A 19,546-nucleotide genomic window follows, 5' to 3' on the forward strand; every position below is an offset into this window, starting at 1 on the left:
TTGTGTTTTAGTCAATGTTTGTGATTTACACTAGATTAGGGTTCCTCAAGTCTTGTCGTGTAGAGCCAATGCGCTGCAGAGTTTAGGTCCAACCTTGATCAAACTCTCCTACCTGTGATTTTCTAATGATCCTGAAGACATTGATTCGCATGCTCAGGTGTGTTTGATTAGGATTAGAGCTCAACTCTGCAGGAAAGTGGATCTTGTGGGCCAGATTTGAGGATCCCTGCACTAGATTAATGAAATCTGCTTTTGCCAAATTACTATTAATGAACCAAATCATAATGCAACATTAAACAAGTAAGAAACTGATTACGTTTTCTACTATTGCTTTGGGAAAATTCACTACCACCTCTAAAATGGACAGAATGACTAATCCAATAAACACACAAGCACATGAAAAAAAACAGTGTAAGAAAAATTAACCAGAGTACAGTCTTTATCATTTCATTGTTTAAATGGAAAGTCATAATTGTCAATCCTAATGTTAGCAGCCTTATTGTCATCATCCCACCAAACACACTCACAAACCAAATGGAAAATGTTGCCCCAAAGGTACAACACAGAAATGACCCTAGTGCTTGTATTGACTGTTCACAGCTAATCATTGTGGCGAAAACACTGAATGCAAAAGCACCAACTGTGACCCCAGGAGCCGCATAACATGCTATGAGCACATCTGCCCATGTCCTAGTGCTGATGATTGTTCCCAAGACCAGAGCTGAACCCATCAAAAGCACAAAAGATATCATTTTAGCGCATGGAAGTATTAGCAGCCTGAAACAAAATATTATGATATGACTTATGATTAATCTGAAGTCTTGACAATTGCTCTTAAACTCAATATCAGCTAATTTAGAGTCTTTTGTAAGAACAGTTGCTAATGATGATAATAAGGCCAAATTAAGTGGGATGGCAAGATCTGGACTCAGAAAACGTCTTAGATAGACCATAAACAATACAAATACAGTAAATGCTGCCCCATAAATCAAATTTATTTCCTTTCCTTTAGTGTAAATAGCAAGAGCAGTTACTGAAATGAAGAAAATCCATCCTATGATTCCAACTGCTCCTCCAAAAGTTTCATATATTACAGATAAAACCTGGTTTTCATGCATATCTTGAATGGTTTCTACAGTTTCTAATTTATGAACTGAATAAAAGCTGCCACCATTGAGCTGACCTAACTTGTCTATTTCCGCTATAAGAGCTGCTCTTTGAGCAGGTTTTGGTTCAGAGTCTCTTATGATGTGAATTCTTCCTCCACATGCGTTGATCATTTCTCCAGCAATCCCTCTGGACGCTCCTGTCAAAGGTTCCTGGTGGTTTTGGAGCAGAAGAACAATGCAGTACTGCAGGACTTCTGCTCCCAGCAGCTCCTGGGCTCGTTTCTCAATATCACACTGTTGTGATTGGTGATCTTCCAGATTCAGGAGCATTAAAACGGCGTGAGGTCCAGGAGATGAGAGAAACAGCGCTGTTGTGAAGCTCTGTCTCGCTGCGTCCTCCTCACAGAGGTTTGGTCCAGTGACCAGCATCATTCTACGAGCCCCGTCTGTAATTACTGGAGTCTTTACAATCTCTCTGTCCTCCTGTCCTCCGTCTTTCCTTCCTGACAGTAGATCTGCAGCACTGAATCTGGACTGACCTCTGACCCCCACAACCAGGATCCTCACTTCATCAATGTCATCATGAGAAGCTGAAAAGGAAAGTTCAATCATCACACAAAGAAAAAAACTAATTGCCAGTGGAGTAAGAAAAAAAATCGAAGATACTGTATGTTCTCTGATATATTGTATGTATATATATGTATATATGTGTTTATGTGTATATATATATATATATGTATGTATATGTATGTATATGTGTGTGTGTGTGTGTGTGTGTATATATATATATATATATATATATATATATATATATATATATATATATATATATGTATATATATATTAGGGGTGTAACGGTTCACAAAATTCATGGTTCGGTTCGACACGAAACACTGATGTCACGGTTCGGTACGGTTTGGTACGTTTTAGATACAGCAAAATGTAAAAACATCTCAACTTTTCAGAATGCCACAAGCGCACCGTGTGTCATGTGACAAGAACTAACCAATCAGCTTCATCCTTTCCCGTAACAATGTTGAAAGCTCAGCCAAGATGAAGGAACAGCTGATCATAGTTGTATATGGATTGCAATTTTGAAATAAATTAAGTAGCAGAGCTAGCCTACTTCAAGCGATTTTCAGAGCTGCAAATCCATTTATCCTTTGCTGAAATTTCCGCGTCTTCATGGAGAGAGCACGTCATTGTTGCTTAGCAAAGGCAGATGCCTCAGGGGCGCTTCTGCCCGAGCACTTTGGAAAGGAGGAGAAAGACGCGCCTAGCGTTTTCCACGCGTTTTTAGGCGCAATATGTGAACGGCCCCTAAGGCGCTCGCTCACTCAGCACGCGCTGAAGGCTCGTTGCAAAATGTCTAATGCATTTAACAGACCAGAAATAGAAGATCCTCCAATAACCAACAGGTCTGGTGTTTGGGTGCACTTTGGATTCCCTGTAAGCTATAATGGTGATGACAGAATGAATGGTAAATAGTAAGGTCTCATATCCGCGGCTATAATGTAAATGTAACGTAAATGTAGCCTACCAATCGCCGCGGTGATGTCTTTTGCCCTGTTTGAGTCAGTTGGAAATGTCTGTATAAATGCTGCAGGGATAGATTGTTGCGTGTATTTTTCTCCTTTTTTCCGTCTTTTCCCAGATACTGACACACTAAGGTGATGTCGGCGTAAATGAGTTGACATGTTTCAAGTATTCCCGCTGGTGTTTTTTATTTTATTTATTTTTTTATTCCCGCTGGTGTACCCTATTGTCATGTAGCAGATGCGACCGTTGTTTTTTTATCCACCACTCACTTGCCATCACCATTATAGCTTACAGGGAATCCAAAGCAAATGCACTCAAACACCAGACCTGTTGGTTATTGGAGGATCTTCTATTTCTGGTCTGTTAAACGCACTGGCCACCACATACCGTGCATGAACTGCTCGCTCACTCAGCGCCTGACTGAGTAGCCTAACATAAACATATAAGTTGGTGTTTTTTTCTTCTTCAGGAGTGTCAGGGGCGTTGCCTGTTACGTCGTTTGGGTTATTGGGCTACCTTGTTGAACGCATATCATTATATTTCACTTTTTTTTGTTCAAATATAATTAATTAGTTCAACGAACCGTTCGGTACATAATGCGTAATGCGAACGGTTCAATACAAATACGCGTATCGTTACACCCCTAATATACATTAATATATATATATATATAAATATATATATATATATATATATATATATATATATATATATATATACACTGATGGGCAGTAGCATTGCTACCACCAACACTACACCTCGTAACGTCATTGGCTCCTCAAACTGTCAGTCAAACCTCATCAATCCACCTTTTTCGTGAATGAAGTATGGCGTGCAGTTTGGAGCATCTCAGCTTGTTTGCATTCGGAAGAACTGTTGATTTAATAAATATAGTGTTTTCTTTACTCAAGAAACACAACATTTATAAAGGCTAATGTTTTTGTATTTGAGGAGCGGAGAACAGTGTCTCAGCATTTGTTGTCAAGTCACAGTCAAATACAGGTCAAGATAATGTTAACTGCATCTCCTGCACTCCATCAAGCCTCTCCCATCATAGCTGTCACCATTCAAATTAATGCACAATCTGTATAGCATGTGTGTAAGACTCAAATACAGTTATGAAGTAATAATTGTATGACGAATAATTATTTCAGTGAGTAAAACTGACTGTGTCTATTATGGACTACATGACATTATTAAATTATTATTCAATTATTTTTTAAAATATTATTATTTTCAATGATTGTCCCTGCAATAATTAAAAATGAATTTTGCCTAAGTCAAAATATAAGGTAAATCCAGCCCTGTACATGATACTGATTTTTGTTTCTAAATTGGTTTGGAACAGTTGTTGAATAAACAACTAAACTGAACTATTATACCTGTCTGTCCGCTTGACTGACAGTTTTATAGATCACTGAGAGAGCAAGGACTTGGTATGATGTTGGTTCAATATAAAATAATAAATTAGTAAAAAAAAAAATAACTTGGATGTAGTAAACTACTTTTGCCATTTTGCTGTCGCTAAGCTTGCTACATTTCACAGGGCTGTAGTGTTAGTGAAGTGAAGCTTCATTTAATGAAGGGTAAATATTAGCTTACTCTAAATTGCTTGAAGAACTGTAATTTTTCATTCAGATGAATAATCAAGTTGCTAACAATGCTTTTTTTGAATTTTCAATTCCCAGAGAACACAAACTGAAAAGATAAAGAAAAAAAGCAGCTACTAACCTTCTGAATATGTGATGTCAAATGCAAGAATCAATATTAGCAGCCAATTTGCATTTATCTTGTTTGACTTCATCTTATAACCACAGGTATGGTCTCACAAAATGAAGTTCAGAGCTGGGATCGTTGTGAGAAAACCAGAAAAACCCGTAATGTGCTTAAAGGAGTTGTGTCATTATCAGGTTTATGATCTATTTTCTGTTTGACTGAGTTTTCAAGATTCCTGTCATTTGACCATGTCACCATTCACCATGTCACAAAGCTCAGATCATCTCAGACTGGTTTCTTGAACATAACAATGAGTTCACTTTACTCAAATGGCATTCACAGTCACCAGATCTCAATCCAATAAAGCAGCTTTGGGATGTGATGGATATGTTTTAATGAGAGATTCGCATCATGGATGTGCAGCTGACAAATCTTCAGCAACTGCGTGATGCTATCATGTAAATATGGACCAAAATCTATGAGGAATGTTTCCAACACCTTGTTGAATCTATGCAGCAAAGAATTAGGGTAGTTCTGAAGGCAAAAGAGGGTCCAACCCTTTGCTAGCAAGGTGTACCTAATAAACTGGCCAGTCAGTGTATATTAGGGATGTCAATGTTATTAATGCATGCATTGTCTCTTTTGCATAGATTTGAACACTTTGTTGGCATTAATGGAAGTGCATTAGCATTAGCATATAATCGTACTTATATCACCGCCATTAGTTCGTAGCAGTGAATGAAGATGTATCATATCGATCACAAGTGCAGTATGGAGTACCTCAAGGCTCACTACTAGGGCCGATACTCTTCACGCTTTCTATGTTACCCTTGGGAGATATCATCAGGAAACATGGTATTAGCTTTCACTGTTATGCTGATGATACTCAGCTCTATATTTCTTCGCGGCCTTGTGAAACACACCAATTTGAAAAACTAATGGAATGCATAGTCAATATAAAAAACTGGATGACGAGTAATTTCTTACTGCTAAATTCTGAAAAAACAGAGGTGTTAATTATAGGACCTAAAAACTCTGCATGTAATAACCTAGAACACTGTCTAAGACTTGATGATTGCTCTGTCAATTCTTCGTCATCTGTTAGGAACCTAGGTGTGCTATTTGATCGCAATCTTTCCTTAGAAAGCAACGTTTCTAGCATTTGTAAAACTGCATTTTTCCATCTCAAAAATATATCTAAATTAGTTATTAGTAATTAGTAATGCTGGGTGGTTGTTCTGCACGCTTGGAAAACAAACTACAGCTAGTCCAAAATGCAGCAGCAAGAGTTCTTACTAGAACCAGGAAGTATGACCATATTAGCCCGGTTCTGTCAACACTGCACTTGCTCCCTATCAAACATCGTATTGATTTTAAAATATTGCTTATTACTTATAAAGCCCTGAATGGTTTAGCACCTCAGTATTTGAATGAGCTCCTTTTACATTATAATCCTCTATGTCCGCTACGTTCTCAAAACTCAGGCAATTTGATAATACCTAGAATATCAAAATCAACTGCGGGCGGCAGATCCTTTTCCTATTTGGCGCCTAAACTCTGGAATAACCTACCTAACATTGTTCGGGAGGCAGACACACTCTTGAAGTTTAAATCTAGATCAAAGACCCATCTCTTTAACCTGGCTTACACATAACATACTAATATGCTTCTAATATCCAAATCCGTTAAAAGGATTTTTAGGCTGCATTAATTAGGTAAACCGGAACCGGGAACACTTCCCATAATACCCGATGTAATTGCTACATCATTAGAAGAATGGCATCTACACTAATATTAGTCTGTTTCACTCTTATTCCGAGGTAACCGTGTCCACCAGATCCAGTCTGTATCCAGATCAGAGGGTCACTGCAGTCACCCGGATCCAGTACGTATCCAGACCAGATGGTGGATCAGCACCTAGAAAGGACCTCTACAGCCCTAGAATTCACATAGGCTGGTCCATTCTCACAACATAACAGGCATTAAACATTTCAAGTCATTTTAATTACAAGAATGAACTTTAACAATTTGCTATGTTTATATAAAATCACATTTTAGCCAAAGAGGAATTTTAACTGATTTCAATGTTTTAACTTTAAGTCAAATAACTACGTCCGTCCACTGACTCAGTAGAATGACAAATAAAGATTGTAAACCAAACCAATATAATAATGTCATTTTATTTGATCCACTGCAAAGATGAATATATAAGAATTGTGTGGTATAAATCCAGGCCATCACAGACCAAATCTGTAATGACAGGGGCAACTTCATTTATGTTAAGTATAGTAAACTAAGTGTATAAAATGTTAGAGCTTAGGATATTCGTGGTTCATTCTGACTCCATTGAACCCAAGGTGCTACCTGTAAATTGTCACTGCAATGCTTCAATGAATATCTTCATTAAGATCGTCAATGTCCTCATCACTCTTTCTTACAATGGTGTATTCCCACACATTTCCATCAGAACCCGCAATTTAAACAGAGCAATTTAACCAGTAGCTTGTCTGTTGGATCGGACCACACAGGCCAGCCTTCGCTCCCCACGTGGATCAGTGAGACTTGACCGCCCATGACCCTGTTGCTGTTTGACCACTGTTCCTTACTTGGATCACTTTTGATCAATACTGACCACTGCAGACCACAAACACCATTACAAGAGCTGCAGTTTTGGAAATATTCTGTCCCAATCATCTAACCATCACAATTTAGCCCTTGTGAAACTTGCTCAAATCCTTAAGCTTGCCCATTTTTCCTGCTTCTAAAGCCATATTCATTTTGTATGGTGCATTCACACAGTATAAGCGAATCCTGTGATTTTACTTGCATTTGCATGGTCGATCCGCACGGGATTAAGATCACAGACAACCTCTGCAATTATTACAAATGACTGGAGGTCACCAGGTAATACTTATTTCATGCAAAATGGGCTTAACACATTAGCTTTGAGGACAAAATGTTCACTTGCTGCCTTAATTCTGAAGAAGTCATGTGTAAAGCAAGAATCAATATGGTGAACCAGTTTGTTTTTGTCTTGGTTAATTTTATTTATTAATCTGGTCGTCTCCCACAAAGCAGGTTTAAGAATTGACAATAGCAAAACATCACTTGGTTGGGTCTCACAGTTCTTGCTTCAAGTTTTCTTTATCAGGTGATCGTTGGTGATAGTTAATGATTAGCTCTACAGTCTGTGCAGATGAAAGTGTGATGTTCACAGTGAACAGCCAGTCACATAAAACATGAAGTGATCCAGCTAAATCACTTCCCTGCTGTAGTACAGTTGCTATGAAAAAAAATGATTTAAATATATTAACAGGTTAAGAGGAAACACTGCTGCAGTGAAAGCTCAAAAGGACTGCTAAAGCGTCTGAATGTATGTGATTGGAATATATTGAATTTATTCATTTATAATTTATGTAGGTCAACAATAAGCTCACAAATGTGTAAGCTTTGCCATTTGAAAAACTTTATATAATTCTGTATTTTAATACATTGAAATATTCAAATTAAAAGCTTAATATTACTTGTCAAAATATTATTGCTCGTAATGCATTTAGGGTTTGTAGAGTATAACACTGATCACTTAAAAGACTACTAGGTGGTTTATATGTGGCACCAATGAACAAATCATATTTGCAAGTTTCATCCTTTCTGTTTTATGTTTATTTGCAGTCAGATCTCCAGATGTGAACATCTGCACTGCTGGTTAAAATCAGAGGAATTAAGTGGACATTTCACAGACATCTTTATCCAGAGCGACTGCAGACTGTTATAGTGAGTGCTTTTGTTCATGATTCATACACTTCTCTGCTAAAATATGATAAAGATTAATTTCTAGTGCAGTTTTATTGATGTGAAAACTGCATTGGTTTGTACAGTCCTGCAGAGGAGGTAAGTGGACAATTAACATATTTTCATCCAGAGCTAGAGGGTCTTTCCAACAATTATAATTAAAATATACAGTCGGCTGCAAATATGTCTTGACCCCAAAAAATTCTAACAAAAGGTTTCTGAGTGTTTTACAGTAGTATCAAATGTAGTTAAAAACATACTAAAAGTTTACCAAAGTTTGACTCCAAGAAAGGCCCCGTTTTTCAAAATGGCTGCCGCCAGGTCCTTAAAATGACCATTACTCCTTTGTATTCCTCCTAGACCAGAAATATTGGTGCCTGATACATGTTTTTGCCATGTAATATTATAGCTAGCATATTTGCATGATAGATAAGTGATTACAAGTCCAATTATATATAAAAGCAATTGGTTACAATATGTACAATTTCCCTTAAGTAAATGCAGGTACATGTAAAACAAAATTGAATATCATGGAAAAGTTATTTATTTTTTGTAATTTAATTTAAAAAAGCAAACCTTTTATATTCTACATTTATTGCACATGCACAAACTGAAATATGTAAAGAGTTTTTGTTTGAGTTCTGATGGTTACGACTTACAGCTTCAGTATCTCAAAAAATTAGAATATTTTCTCAAAGATCAATCAATAAAAGATTTACAAAACAGAAATGTTCAAGATCTCCAAAGTAGGTTTAATTATGCTATCAATACTTGGTTAGGGCTCCTTTTGCAATTACTGTCTGTGATACTGCAGGTTGCTTTGATGGGGCCTTCAGCTCCTCTGTATTGTTTTTCAGATGTTACTTATCTTCCTCTTCACAATACCCCATAGATTCTCTGTGAGGTTCAGGTCAGGTGAGTTGGCTGGCCAATCAAGCACAGTAAAATCATGGTCAGCAAATCACTTGGAAGTGGTTTTGGCACTGTGGGTAGGTTGTGAGGGTTTTGCACTTTGTTTTATGTTTTGTTTCTTGTGTCTAGTATCAGCACATGGCTTTGTTAATTGTTTTTTCAGCCATGTGCTCCTTTATCCCCTCCTCCTTGTTTCCTGTTTACCACACCCCCCTCGTCAGCTTGGTCAGTCTTATTGTGCTCAACTGTCCCTCATGTATTTTCCTCCTTATTTATAGTGCCCCTTACCCTTTTTTGTTTGCTGGTTCATGGTCATTCACACCCTCTCTGTCTCTGTATGTGGCTGAACACGCGCCCGTGTCTCCTTGTCTGGTTGGTCTAGTGCCCTTGTCTAGTCCTTGTAGTTCTATGTTTTTGTCTTGCTCCTTATTTTAGTAATTTGTTTGTTCTTGCTTTTGGCTTTTATTTTGTAATATTTATTTGGCTTTTCTAGTCTTGATTCTTGTTGGTTAAACTGGTAATTTCTTATCTTGTTACTTAACCTTTTATTAGTTCATTGGCTTATATCTTCCCTTGTCTTGAGTTTAATTTGTGTTTTTTGTGGAGCTTTGTCCTGTCTAGTTTTGTGTTCGAGTTCATGTCCTGTCCCCGTGCGTCCTGCCCTGGTTCTACCTACCTGGCACTTGGTCTGTTTCAGAGTCAGTGGTTAACAAGTGTCTGAGATCTGCTCTACGGTGCCTTGTGTGGTCTTCTCCATCAGCCTGGTTTTGCTGCCCCCTCTGTTGCCAAGTATTCTGCCAGTTGTTTCCTGAAGCTTTCCCAGTGGCCTCCCCTAGCTGTTCCTGTTAACTGTTATCCTGTTGTGTTATCTATTGTTCACTTCACTACCCTCTTGCATCAGTCTGTTTTGTCAATAAAACCTTATTACCTCCCAATGAAATTGGGTCCTCCCTCCTAGATCCCTGACATAGGTGCTAAATTCCTGCTGCAAAATTAAATCAGCATCTCCATTAAGCTTGTCAGCAGATGGAAGCATAACGTGCTACAAAATCTCCTGGTAGATGGCTGCATTGACTTTGGACTTGATAAAACATAATGAACCAACACCAGCAGACGTCACGGCACTCAAATCATCACTGACTTCAGAAACTTCACACTGGACTTTGGATTCTGTGCCTCTCCAGTCTTCCTCCAGACCTTGAATTCCAAATGAAATGCAAAATTTACTTTCATCTGAAAAGAGGACTGTGAACCACTGAGCAACAGTCCAGTTCTTTTTCTTCTTATCCCAGGTGAAATTCTTCTGATGTTTGTTTTTTTGGTTTCAGGAGTGGCTTGGTTTTAGGAATGTGACTGCTGTAGCCCTTTTCTTAAAGATGTCTGAGTGTGGTGAACCTTGATGCACTTCGGCTTCGACTCCGGCTTCATCCCACTCCTTGTGAAGCTCTCCCAAGTTCTTGAATCTGCTTTTCTTGACAATCTTCCCAAGGCTGAAGTCATCCCTGTTGCTTATGCACCTTTTCCTACCACACTTTTTCCTTCACTGAAGGACTTCAGTGAACTCTTTGAAACACTTCAAAGACTCAAAGTTCAGTTGTTCATCAGTGGACCACTCCCGGCAAGGGGAACAAATATGTTTTCACGGTTGCTTGGGCTGAACACATGGCTACAAAGATCTTGTAATATAAAAGGAGTAAATTTCATCGACAACTTCAATCTTTTTTGGGGCCATAGACAATTGTTTAAACCGGATGGCCTTCACCCAAACAAACTTGGTGCAAGAGTGTTTAAGGACAATATCTACTTCTCCCTTCTTCATCCTTCAGCAGAGTGTGTCAATCCATTCACCACACACACACCGGGTCCAAGTCATCATGTGGTTGACGTATCCCACAAGGACACTGATAACACCACACAGCCAAAACAATCACTGCTGATAGACACTATCCCTGCTGAGCCCTGTCCACAGAGCTCACAGACTGACTGTGATGTATCAAAAGAGCTACAAGATTCACCACCCAAGTACGACTTTCTGGAAAACAGCCAGGGAAGCCAGGACAACACATCACAGCCACCGGAAACACCAGAGACACAGCCCATCTCACCAGACACATAGTCCCTCTCTCCAGCATCTCCACTTCTGTGCTTCTCACAGAAAATGGAGGAATTGGTGTATGTTGGGACTAAACTCTCTCACTCATTTGCTGCTAGCAAAACAGCGGGCCCCCCAACCACCAAAGCCTGTGGGCCCTGTTCCTATGAGAGCTCTCCGACCGCTGCCACAACGCCAGGGTCCAAACCCTCTATCTGCTGAAGGTGAACCAAAAACAACTGATAGCAGCTCTCAGTGATATGTGTCGGGTCCCCGCTATAATACCAGCAACATTCACAAATGCTTACTGAACAAGCGGAAACCCAGTGTGCCTGTAGCTTTCTCTATTTCAGTTTTATCACGTGATAGAAAGTCTAAGGCCTTCTCAAGCCGAAGGGCAAACTCATCTAATCTGCGGCCTATTATGCATCAAACTAAGATTGATGTAAAGACACCAAGCACTGCCATCAAGTTAGCACTTTTAAACATTCGCTCACTAAAAAATAAATCATTTCTAATCAATGACTTTATAACCACAAACAATCTGGATTTTATGTTTGTAAACGAAACATGGCTAGAAGACAGCTGCAGTGCAACAATCCTAAATGAAGCAGCCCCTCCTAACTTCACTTACATGAGTGTTTGCAAGACTGTTAGGAGAGGTGGGGGTGTAGCTGCTCTATTTAAAGATGTCTATCAATGCAAGCAAAGCCCCTTTCACACTGCACGTCGGACCCGCAATATTCCCGTAACATTGCCTGGTCGCCTTCTGTGTGAAAGCAACCACGTCCCGGAATTGCTTACCGAATCGAACCCGGGTCGGGGACATAGTAACATTGCGGTAATCGATCCGGAACGAGCGCTGTGTGAACAAAAGCCAGATCTAATTCCTTATCGAAGTGATGACGCGCGTTATCGCGCGACTCTTTTACCGGCTGTTTTGAAGGAAGATCAACATTCGCGACGAAAACATATGTGCAAACTGTAATGAAGCAGAGACCAGTTAGTTCCACACTTTCCGCGCTGACTCAGAGATCGTTTGCTTGCTTCAGTTAAAGTATAACGTGCCAAGCGTTGTCGACTCGTACATTACACGTCACGCGCTGATGTCACGTGTCGTTACGGGATCTTCAAGGGCTGTGTGTGAAAGCACGCACATATACCGGGTCATCACTGGCAGTGTGAAAGTGCCAAATCTAGCGACCAGGGAACAATTACAGGAACACTTTACCCCTGTATTTGCCGGAATGGCAGTGTGAAAGGGGCTCAAGTGTCATTTGGTCAGTACTTGTCTTTTGAATATCTAGGGATTGTGCTAAAAGGTGCCCCACGCATTCTGTTTATTATTATTTACAGGCCTCCAAAATACTCTTCAGCATTTGTTGAAGAGGTCACAGAAAGGTTATCAATAATTTCCTCAGAGTTTGACTGTTTTGCAATTGCAGGGGATTTTAATATTCACAAAGATAATGCAGAAAACAAAACTACTAAAGAAATGATAACGGTTCTAAACATATTTGACCTGATTCAGCATGTGCATGGACCCACACACAAAGGTGGACACACTCTGGATCTAATCATCAGTAGGGGTCTAAACATTTCATCCATTGTTATTAAGGACGTAGCACTATCTGATCACTTCTGTATTTTCTTTGACATATTGATCTCTGCTTGTCACGATCGGTGTACAGGAAACACAGAGAGGGAACCAATTGCAGGTAAGTCATTTATTAAGGGATAATCCAAATGGGTAAACAGTCCAGGCAGGGTCAAAACCAGAAGATCCAAACAACATAAACAAGACACGAACACAAGGCAAGGCACAGCAAGAATGACGGACATGAATAATACTCAGACATTAAACAAGGACTCCGTAACACAGACTCAGACAGACAGGGTATAAATACACAGAAGGATAATGAGGGAACAGGAGACAGGTGAGGAACAATCAATTACACAACAAGGAGGAAGGTGACCAAATAAGGGAACAGGAAGTGATATGGTGACAGACACCGTGAGAAAGGAGGACATCTAGTGGAATATAGATCTGTCTCTGTCAGAAGGAGATGCATGAAGGAGAACACAAGTGTACTATTTATGGAGGCTATATATTTAACACCAAGCATTTCTGCAGACTCTGTTGATATTCTCCTTGATTCCTTCAACTCAAAAGTTAAGAATGTTATTGATGATATTGCACCAATAATAGTCAGTAAGAAAACAGACAGAAATCAGTTTGGAGAAGATCAACAGCAGTTCAGATTATGAAAAGACAATGCAGAAAAGCAGAGCGGATGTGGAGGAAGACGAAACTTGAAATCCACTATAGCATCTATAAAGACATCCTTCATGCTTTTAATGTGAAACTAGCCACAGCTAGACAGAACTTCTTCTCAAACCTTATAAACAGTAACTTAAATTCAGATCGTCACTTCGGAGCATGTTCGCGACTCGGTTGATCGTTGATTCAGATCGGCACTTCGGAGCCTGTTCGACTCTGTTGATTCAGATCGGCATTCTTTGATGAATAAAAAGTTAAATAGAAGAGCATTTATTTAAAATATTAATATTTCCTAACAATATTCACTACAGTTCAATAGTTTGGGGTCAGTAAATTTTTAATAATTTTAAATAAACGCTGTTCTTAAAAAAAATTATACATCGAAGAATCCTGAAAAAAGTATCGCAGATTCCAAAATAATATTTGGTAGCACAACTGTTAATCGTTCTAAGAATAAATCATCATATTTTCATGATTTCTAAAGATCATGTGACACTGAAGACTGGAGGAATGATGCTGAAAATACAGCTGCACATCACAGAAATAAATTATATTTTAAATGATATTAAAATAGAAACCATTATTTTCTATATTTTATTTTGATAATTTTTAATTATTACTGAAATACAACCTTTTTTGTTTTTGTTTCAAAACATTGTTCAAAACAGTTCATTGAACAATAATAAATGAAGTACCTGAAGCTGACAATTACGTAAATGTATAATAATTAGCAAAGATGATTAATTTAGCGCTGTAAATGCGCGTGTCAGGGGCGGAGACACGCCTCGGAGCGTCAGACGTCAGAAACTTCACTCCTCTTATTTTTTCTCTTTTACCATAGAGATTTATTTTTAGATACGTGATCTGAGTCTTTCATAGAGTTGTAGAGTTATTAGAAAAATAGAGTTATTTTTTACATTCTTTGGTAAAGTTTTCAGATGGAGACTTTGGAGCCTGTTCGCGACTTGGTTGATTCAGATCGGCAATTCGGAGCTTGTTCGCGACTCGGTTGATTCAGATCGGCAATTCGGAGCATGTTCGCGACTCGGTAAATTTTTGTCCTTTCTTTTTTTTTATAAGAAATTGTATTCTTTATTAGATTTTAGAATATTTTATTCAGGATGTGTTAAATTGATAAGAAGTGAAATCAAAGATTAATATTGTTAGAAGAGATTTATATTTGGAATAAACGCTGTTCTTTAAAAAAAATTATACATCAAAGAATCCCAAAAAAAGTATTGCAGATTCCAAAATAATATTTTATTCAGATCGGCACTTCGGAGCATGTTCGCGACTCGGTGGTTCGGTTGATTCAGATCGGCACTTCGGAGCCTGTTCGCGACTCGGTTGATCGGTTGATTCAGATCGGCACTTCGGAGCATGTTCGCTACTCCGTTGATTTTTGAATCATTTTAAAAGTTTGCTTGTTTTATTTTTGTTATAATTTTTCTTTATGATTATTTTAATTTCTTTTATGTAAAGCACTTTGAATTACCATTGTGCATGAAATGTGCTATATAAATAAACTTCCCTTGCATAGTGTGTTAGTGTGTTAGAATGATTTTTAATGTTTTTTTTTTTTTACATGAATTTATTTTACTCATCAAGACAACATTTATTTGATCAAAAATACTGGAAAACATGTAATATTGTACAATATTATTAACATTTTTCTTTTTTAATATACATGAAAGTGTAATTTATTAATGTGATGTGCAGCTATATTTTCGGCATTATTCCTCCAGTCTTCAGTGTCACATGATCTTCAGAAATCAGAATAATATAATGATTTATTTTTAGAATTATCAACAGTTTTGCTGATAAATATTATTTTGGAATCTGTGATACTTTTTTCAGGATTCTTTGATGAATAAAAAGCTAAAAAGAAGAGCATTTATTTAAAATATAAATATTTCCTAACAATATTCACTACAGTTCAATAGTTTGGGGTCAGTAAATTTTTAATAATTTTAAATAAACGCTGTTCTTAAAAAAAATATACATCCAAGAATCCTGAAAAAAGTATCGCAGATTCCAAAATAATATTTGGTAGCACAACTATTAATAGTTCTAAGAATAAATCATCATATTTTCATGATTTCTAAAGATCATGTGACACTGAAGACTGGAGGAATGATGCTGAAAATACAGCTGCACATCACAGAAATAGATTACATTTTAAAGGATATTAAAATAGAAACCATTATTTTATATATTTTATTTCGATAATTTTGAATTATTACTGAAATACAACCTTTTTTTGTTTCAAACAGTTCATTGAACAATAATAAATGAAGTACCTGAAGCTGACAATGAAGTAAATGTATAATAATTAGCAAAGATTATTAATTTAGCGCTGTAAACGCGCGTGTGAAGGGCGGCGTCACGCCGCGGAGCGTCACACGCGCTGAGGACCAAACACAGCAGAACGGTAACAGAGACAGTGGTGTGCCAGTTGCTACAATGTGTTCAAACAGTGGCGGCACCCCTGCTCTGGATGTACCAGCCCATGGAGGCGTGAAAAAAATAAATGAAGTGACGTGCTGATGAAGTCAAAGAGTTGGTGTTTATTCCAAAATGTGAAAAACAAAGATTTTCTAAAAGAATGCAAATTATATTTACAGTGTAAATCAAAAAGTAGAAAAAAAAAATGTACAAAGTTTAAATGTACAAACAAAACCTTTGGCTATGTCAATAATTTGACCCAAAAATCAAGCAAGCAACTTTCCCCGACTCACTCTACGAGCTCCCCTTTACCAGACTGAGAGAAACACTTAAAAAGTATAAGCCCCTCCCACTAGGACTAAACCATTAAATAATTGATGGTAACAAATATGTTCAAGAAAGACAAAACAATTAAATAGCGACTTAATTGTAACAAAGGCATAACTATTAGAGCTAAAAAATATACAGAAATATACAACCATTTCAAACAACACAAACTAAATTAATTATTATGGTTTACCAAAGCATCAAACAAACACCAATCTCCCCCTCCGGCATGAAACCAATTAAGTGTGCCTTCTATTGGCGGGAAACAGGTATTTAAAAATGGTGGCAATGTGGTGCCCTGGTTTCTTCTGTTTGTTATGTGGAAATGTTCCAGTACGTAAGTATGACTGTTTACTTTATGTAAGTGGATGATTGAAAGCAATAAACATTTAACATGCCGGTCTTGTCTGTATTCTCAACAATACACAGCATAATAAAATTGACTCACAAAGTGTTAACCTAAACAAAAGTGGTGAGAACAGGATCAACACTTAAACAATACACAATCAATTACACACACACGCATACCTGGTGTTACAATGCGCAAAAAAAAATATGTGTTGCTGTATGAAAAGTCTATGCATGCCTAGTGTGTTGTGTTCTAAGTCCAGTACCACAGTCTCTAGTCACAGTGCCCCACTGTCACAGGTAGGAAACTTCACTCCTCTTATTATTTCTCTTTTACTATAGCGATTTATTTTTAGATACGTGATCTGAGTCTTTCATAGAGTTGTAGAGTTATTAGAGAAATAGTTATTTTTTACATTCTTTGGTAAAGTTTTCAGATTGGGACTTCAGAGCCTGTTCGCGACTCGGTTGATTCAGATCGGCACTTCGAAATAATATTTTATTCAGATCGACACTTCGGAGCATGTTCGCGACTCGGTTGATCGGTTGATTCAGATCGGCACTTCGGAGCCTGTTCGTGACTGGGTTGATTTGCATTAAGGAAACTTCACTCCTCTTATTATTTCTCTTTTACTATAGCGATTTATTTTTAGATACGTGATCTGAGTCTTTCATAGAGTTGTAGAGTTATTAGAGAAATAGTTATTTTTTACATTCTTTGGTAAAGTTTTCAGATCGGGACTTCAGAGCCTGTTCGCGACTCGGTTGATTCAGATCGGCACTTCGAAATAATATTTTATTCAGATCGACACTTCGGAGCATGTTCGCGACTCGGTTGATCGGTTGATTCAGATCGGCACTTCGGAGCATGTTGGCAACCCGGTTGATCGGTTGATTCAGATCGGCACTTCGGAGCCTGTTCGCGACTTGTTGATTTACATTAATCATTTTAAAAGTTTGAAAATTGCTTGTTTTATTTTTGTTATCATTTTTCTTCATGATTATTTTACTTTATTTTATGTAAAGCACTTTGAATTAGCATTGTGCATGAATGTCATTAAATTTTTTATAATTTTAAATAAACGCTGTTCTTAAAAAAATATTATACATCGAAGAATCCTGAAAAATGTATTGCAGATTCCAAAATAATATTTGGTAGCACAACTATTAATAGTTCTAAGAATAAATCATCATATTTTCATGATTTCTAAAGATCATGTGACACTGAAGACTGGAGGAATGATGCTGAAAATACAGCTGCACATCACAGAAATAAATTATATTTTAAAGGATATTAAAATAGAAACCATTATTTTATATATTTCGATAATTTTGAATTATTACTGAAATACAACCTTTTTTTGTTTCAAACAGTTCATTGAACAATAATAAATGAAGTACCTGAAGCTGACAATTACGTAAATGTATAATAATTAGCTAAGATTATTAATTTAGCGCTGTAAACGCGCGTGTGAAGGGCGGAGACACGCCGCGGAGCGTCAGACGCGCTGAGGACCAAACACAGCAGAACGGTAACAGAGACAGTGGTGTGCCAGTTGCTACAATGTGTTCAAACAGTGGCGGCACCCCTGCTCTGGATGTACCAGCCCATGGAGGCGTGAAAAAAATAAATGAAGTGACGTGCTGATGAAGTCAAAGAGTTGGTGTTTATTCCAAAATGTGAAAAACAAAGATTTTCTAAAAGAATGCAAATTATATTTACAGTGTAACTCAAAAAGTAGGAAAAAAATGTACAAAGTTTAAATGTACAAACAAAACCTTTGGCTATGTCAATAATTTGACCCAAAAATCAAGCAAGCAGCTTTCCCCGACTCACTCTACGAGCTCCCCTTTACCAGACTGAGAGAAACACTTAAAAAGTATAAGCCCCTCCCACTAGGACTAAACCATTAAATAATTGATGGTAACAAATATGTTCAAGAAAGACAAAACAATTAAATAGCGACTTAATTGTAACAAAGGCATAACTATTAGAGCTAAAAAAATATACAGAAATATACAACCATTTCAAACAACACAAACTAAATTAATTATTATGGTTTACCAAAGCATCAAACAAACACCAATCTCCCCCTCCGGCATGAAACCAATTAAGTGTGCCTTCTATTGGCGGGAAACAGGTATTTAAAAATGGTGGCAAGGTAGTGCCCGGGTTTCTTCTGTTTGTTATGTGGAAATGTTCCAGTACGTAAGTATGACTGTTTACTTTATGTAAGTGGATGATTGAAAGCAATGAACATTTAACATGCCAACGGTCTTGTCTGTATTCTCAACAATACACAGCATAATAAAATTGACTCACAAAGTGTTAACCTAAACAAAAGTGGTGAGAACAGGATCAACACTTAAACAATACACAATCAATTACACACACACACGCACACCTGGTGTTACAATGCGCAAAAAAAATATGTGTTGCTGTATGAAAAGTCTATGCATGCCTAGTGTGTTGTGTTCTAAGTCCAGTACCACAGTCTCTAGTCACAGTGCCCCACTGTCACAGGTAGGAAACTTCACTCCTCTTATTATTTCTCTTTTACTATAGCGATTTATTTTTAGATACGTGATCTGAGACTTTCATAGAGTTGTAGAGTTATTAGAGAAATAGTTATTTTTTACATTCTTTGGTAAAGTTTTCAGATCGGGACTTCAGAGCCTGTTCGCGACTCGGTTGATTCAGATCGGCACTTCGAAATAATATTTTATTCAGATCGACACTTCGGAGCATGTTCGCGACTCGGTTGATCGGTTGATTCAGATCGGCACTTCGGAGCATGTTCGGGACTCGGTTGATTCAGATCGGCACTTCGAAATAATATTTTATTCAGATCGACACTTCGGAGCATGTTCGCGACTCGGTTGATCGGTTGATTCAGATCGGCACTTCGGAGCCTGTTCGTGACTGGGTTGATTTACATTAAGGAAACTTCACTCCTCTTATTATTTCTCTTTTACTATAGGCCT

General features: G+C 37.7%; 1 protein-coding gene across 1 annotated transcript in view; it reads right to left on the minus strand.

Moving 5' to 3' along the window:
• Positions 1-753: 753 nt before the first annotated feature.
• The window catches only part of LOC113042803 (GTPase IMAP family member 5), a 38,859-nt gene continuing 20,066 nt past the window's right edge, over positions 754-19,546 (minus strand). The window contains exons 3-4 of the mRNA XM_026201804.1: positions 876-1,699; positions 754-777 (exon numbers count right to left, since the gene is read on the minus strand). Coding sequence (XP_026057589.1) covers positions 754-777; positions 876-1,699 — 848 coding nt within the window. The remainder of the gene's footprint in view (positions 778-875; positions 1,700-19,546) is intronic.

The sequence above is a fragment of the Carassius auratus genome, chromosome 25, assembly GCF_003368295.1.
Source record: "Carassius auratus strain Wakin chromosome 25, ASM336829v1, whole genome shotgun sequence".
Taxonomy (NCBI): domain Eukaryota; kingdom Metazoa; phylum Chordata; class Actinopteri; order Cypriniformes; family Cyprinidae; genus Carassius; species Carassius auratus.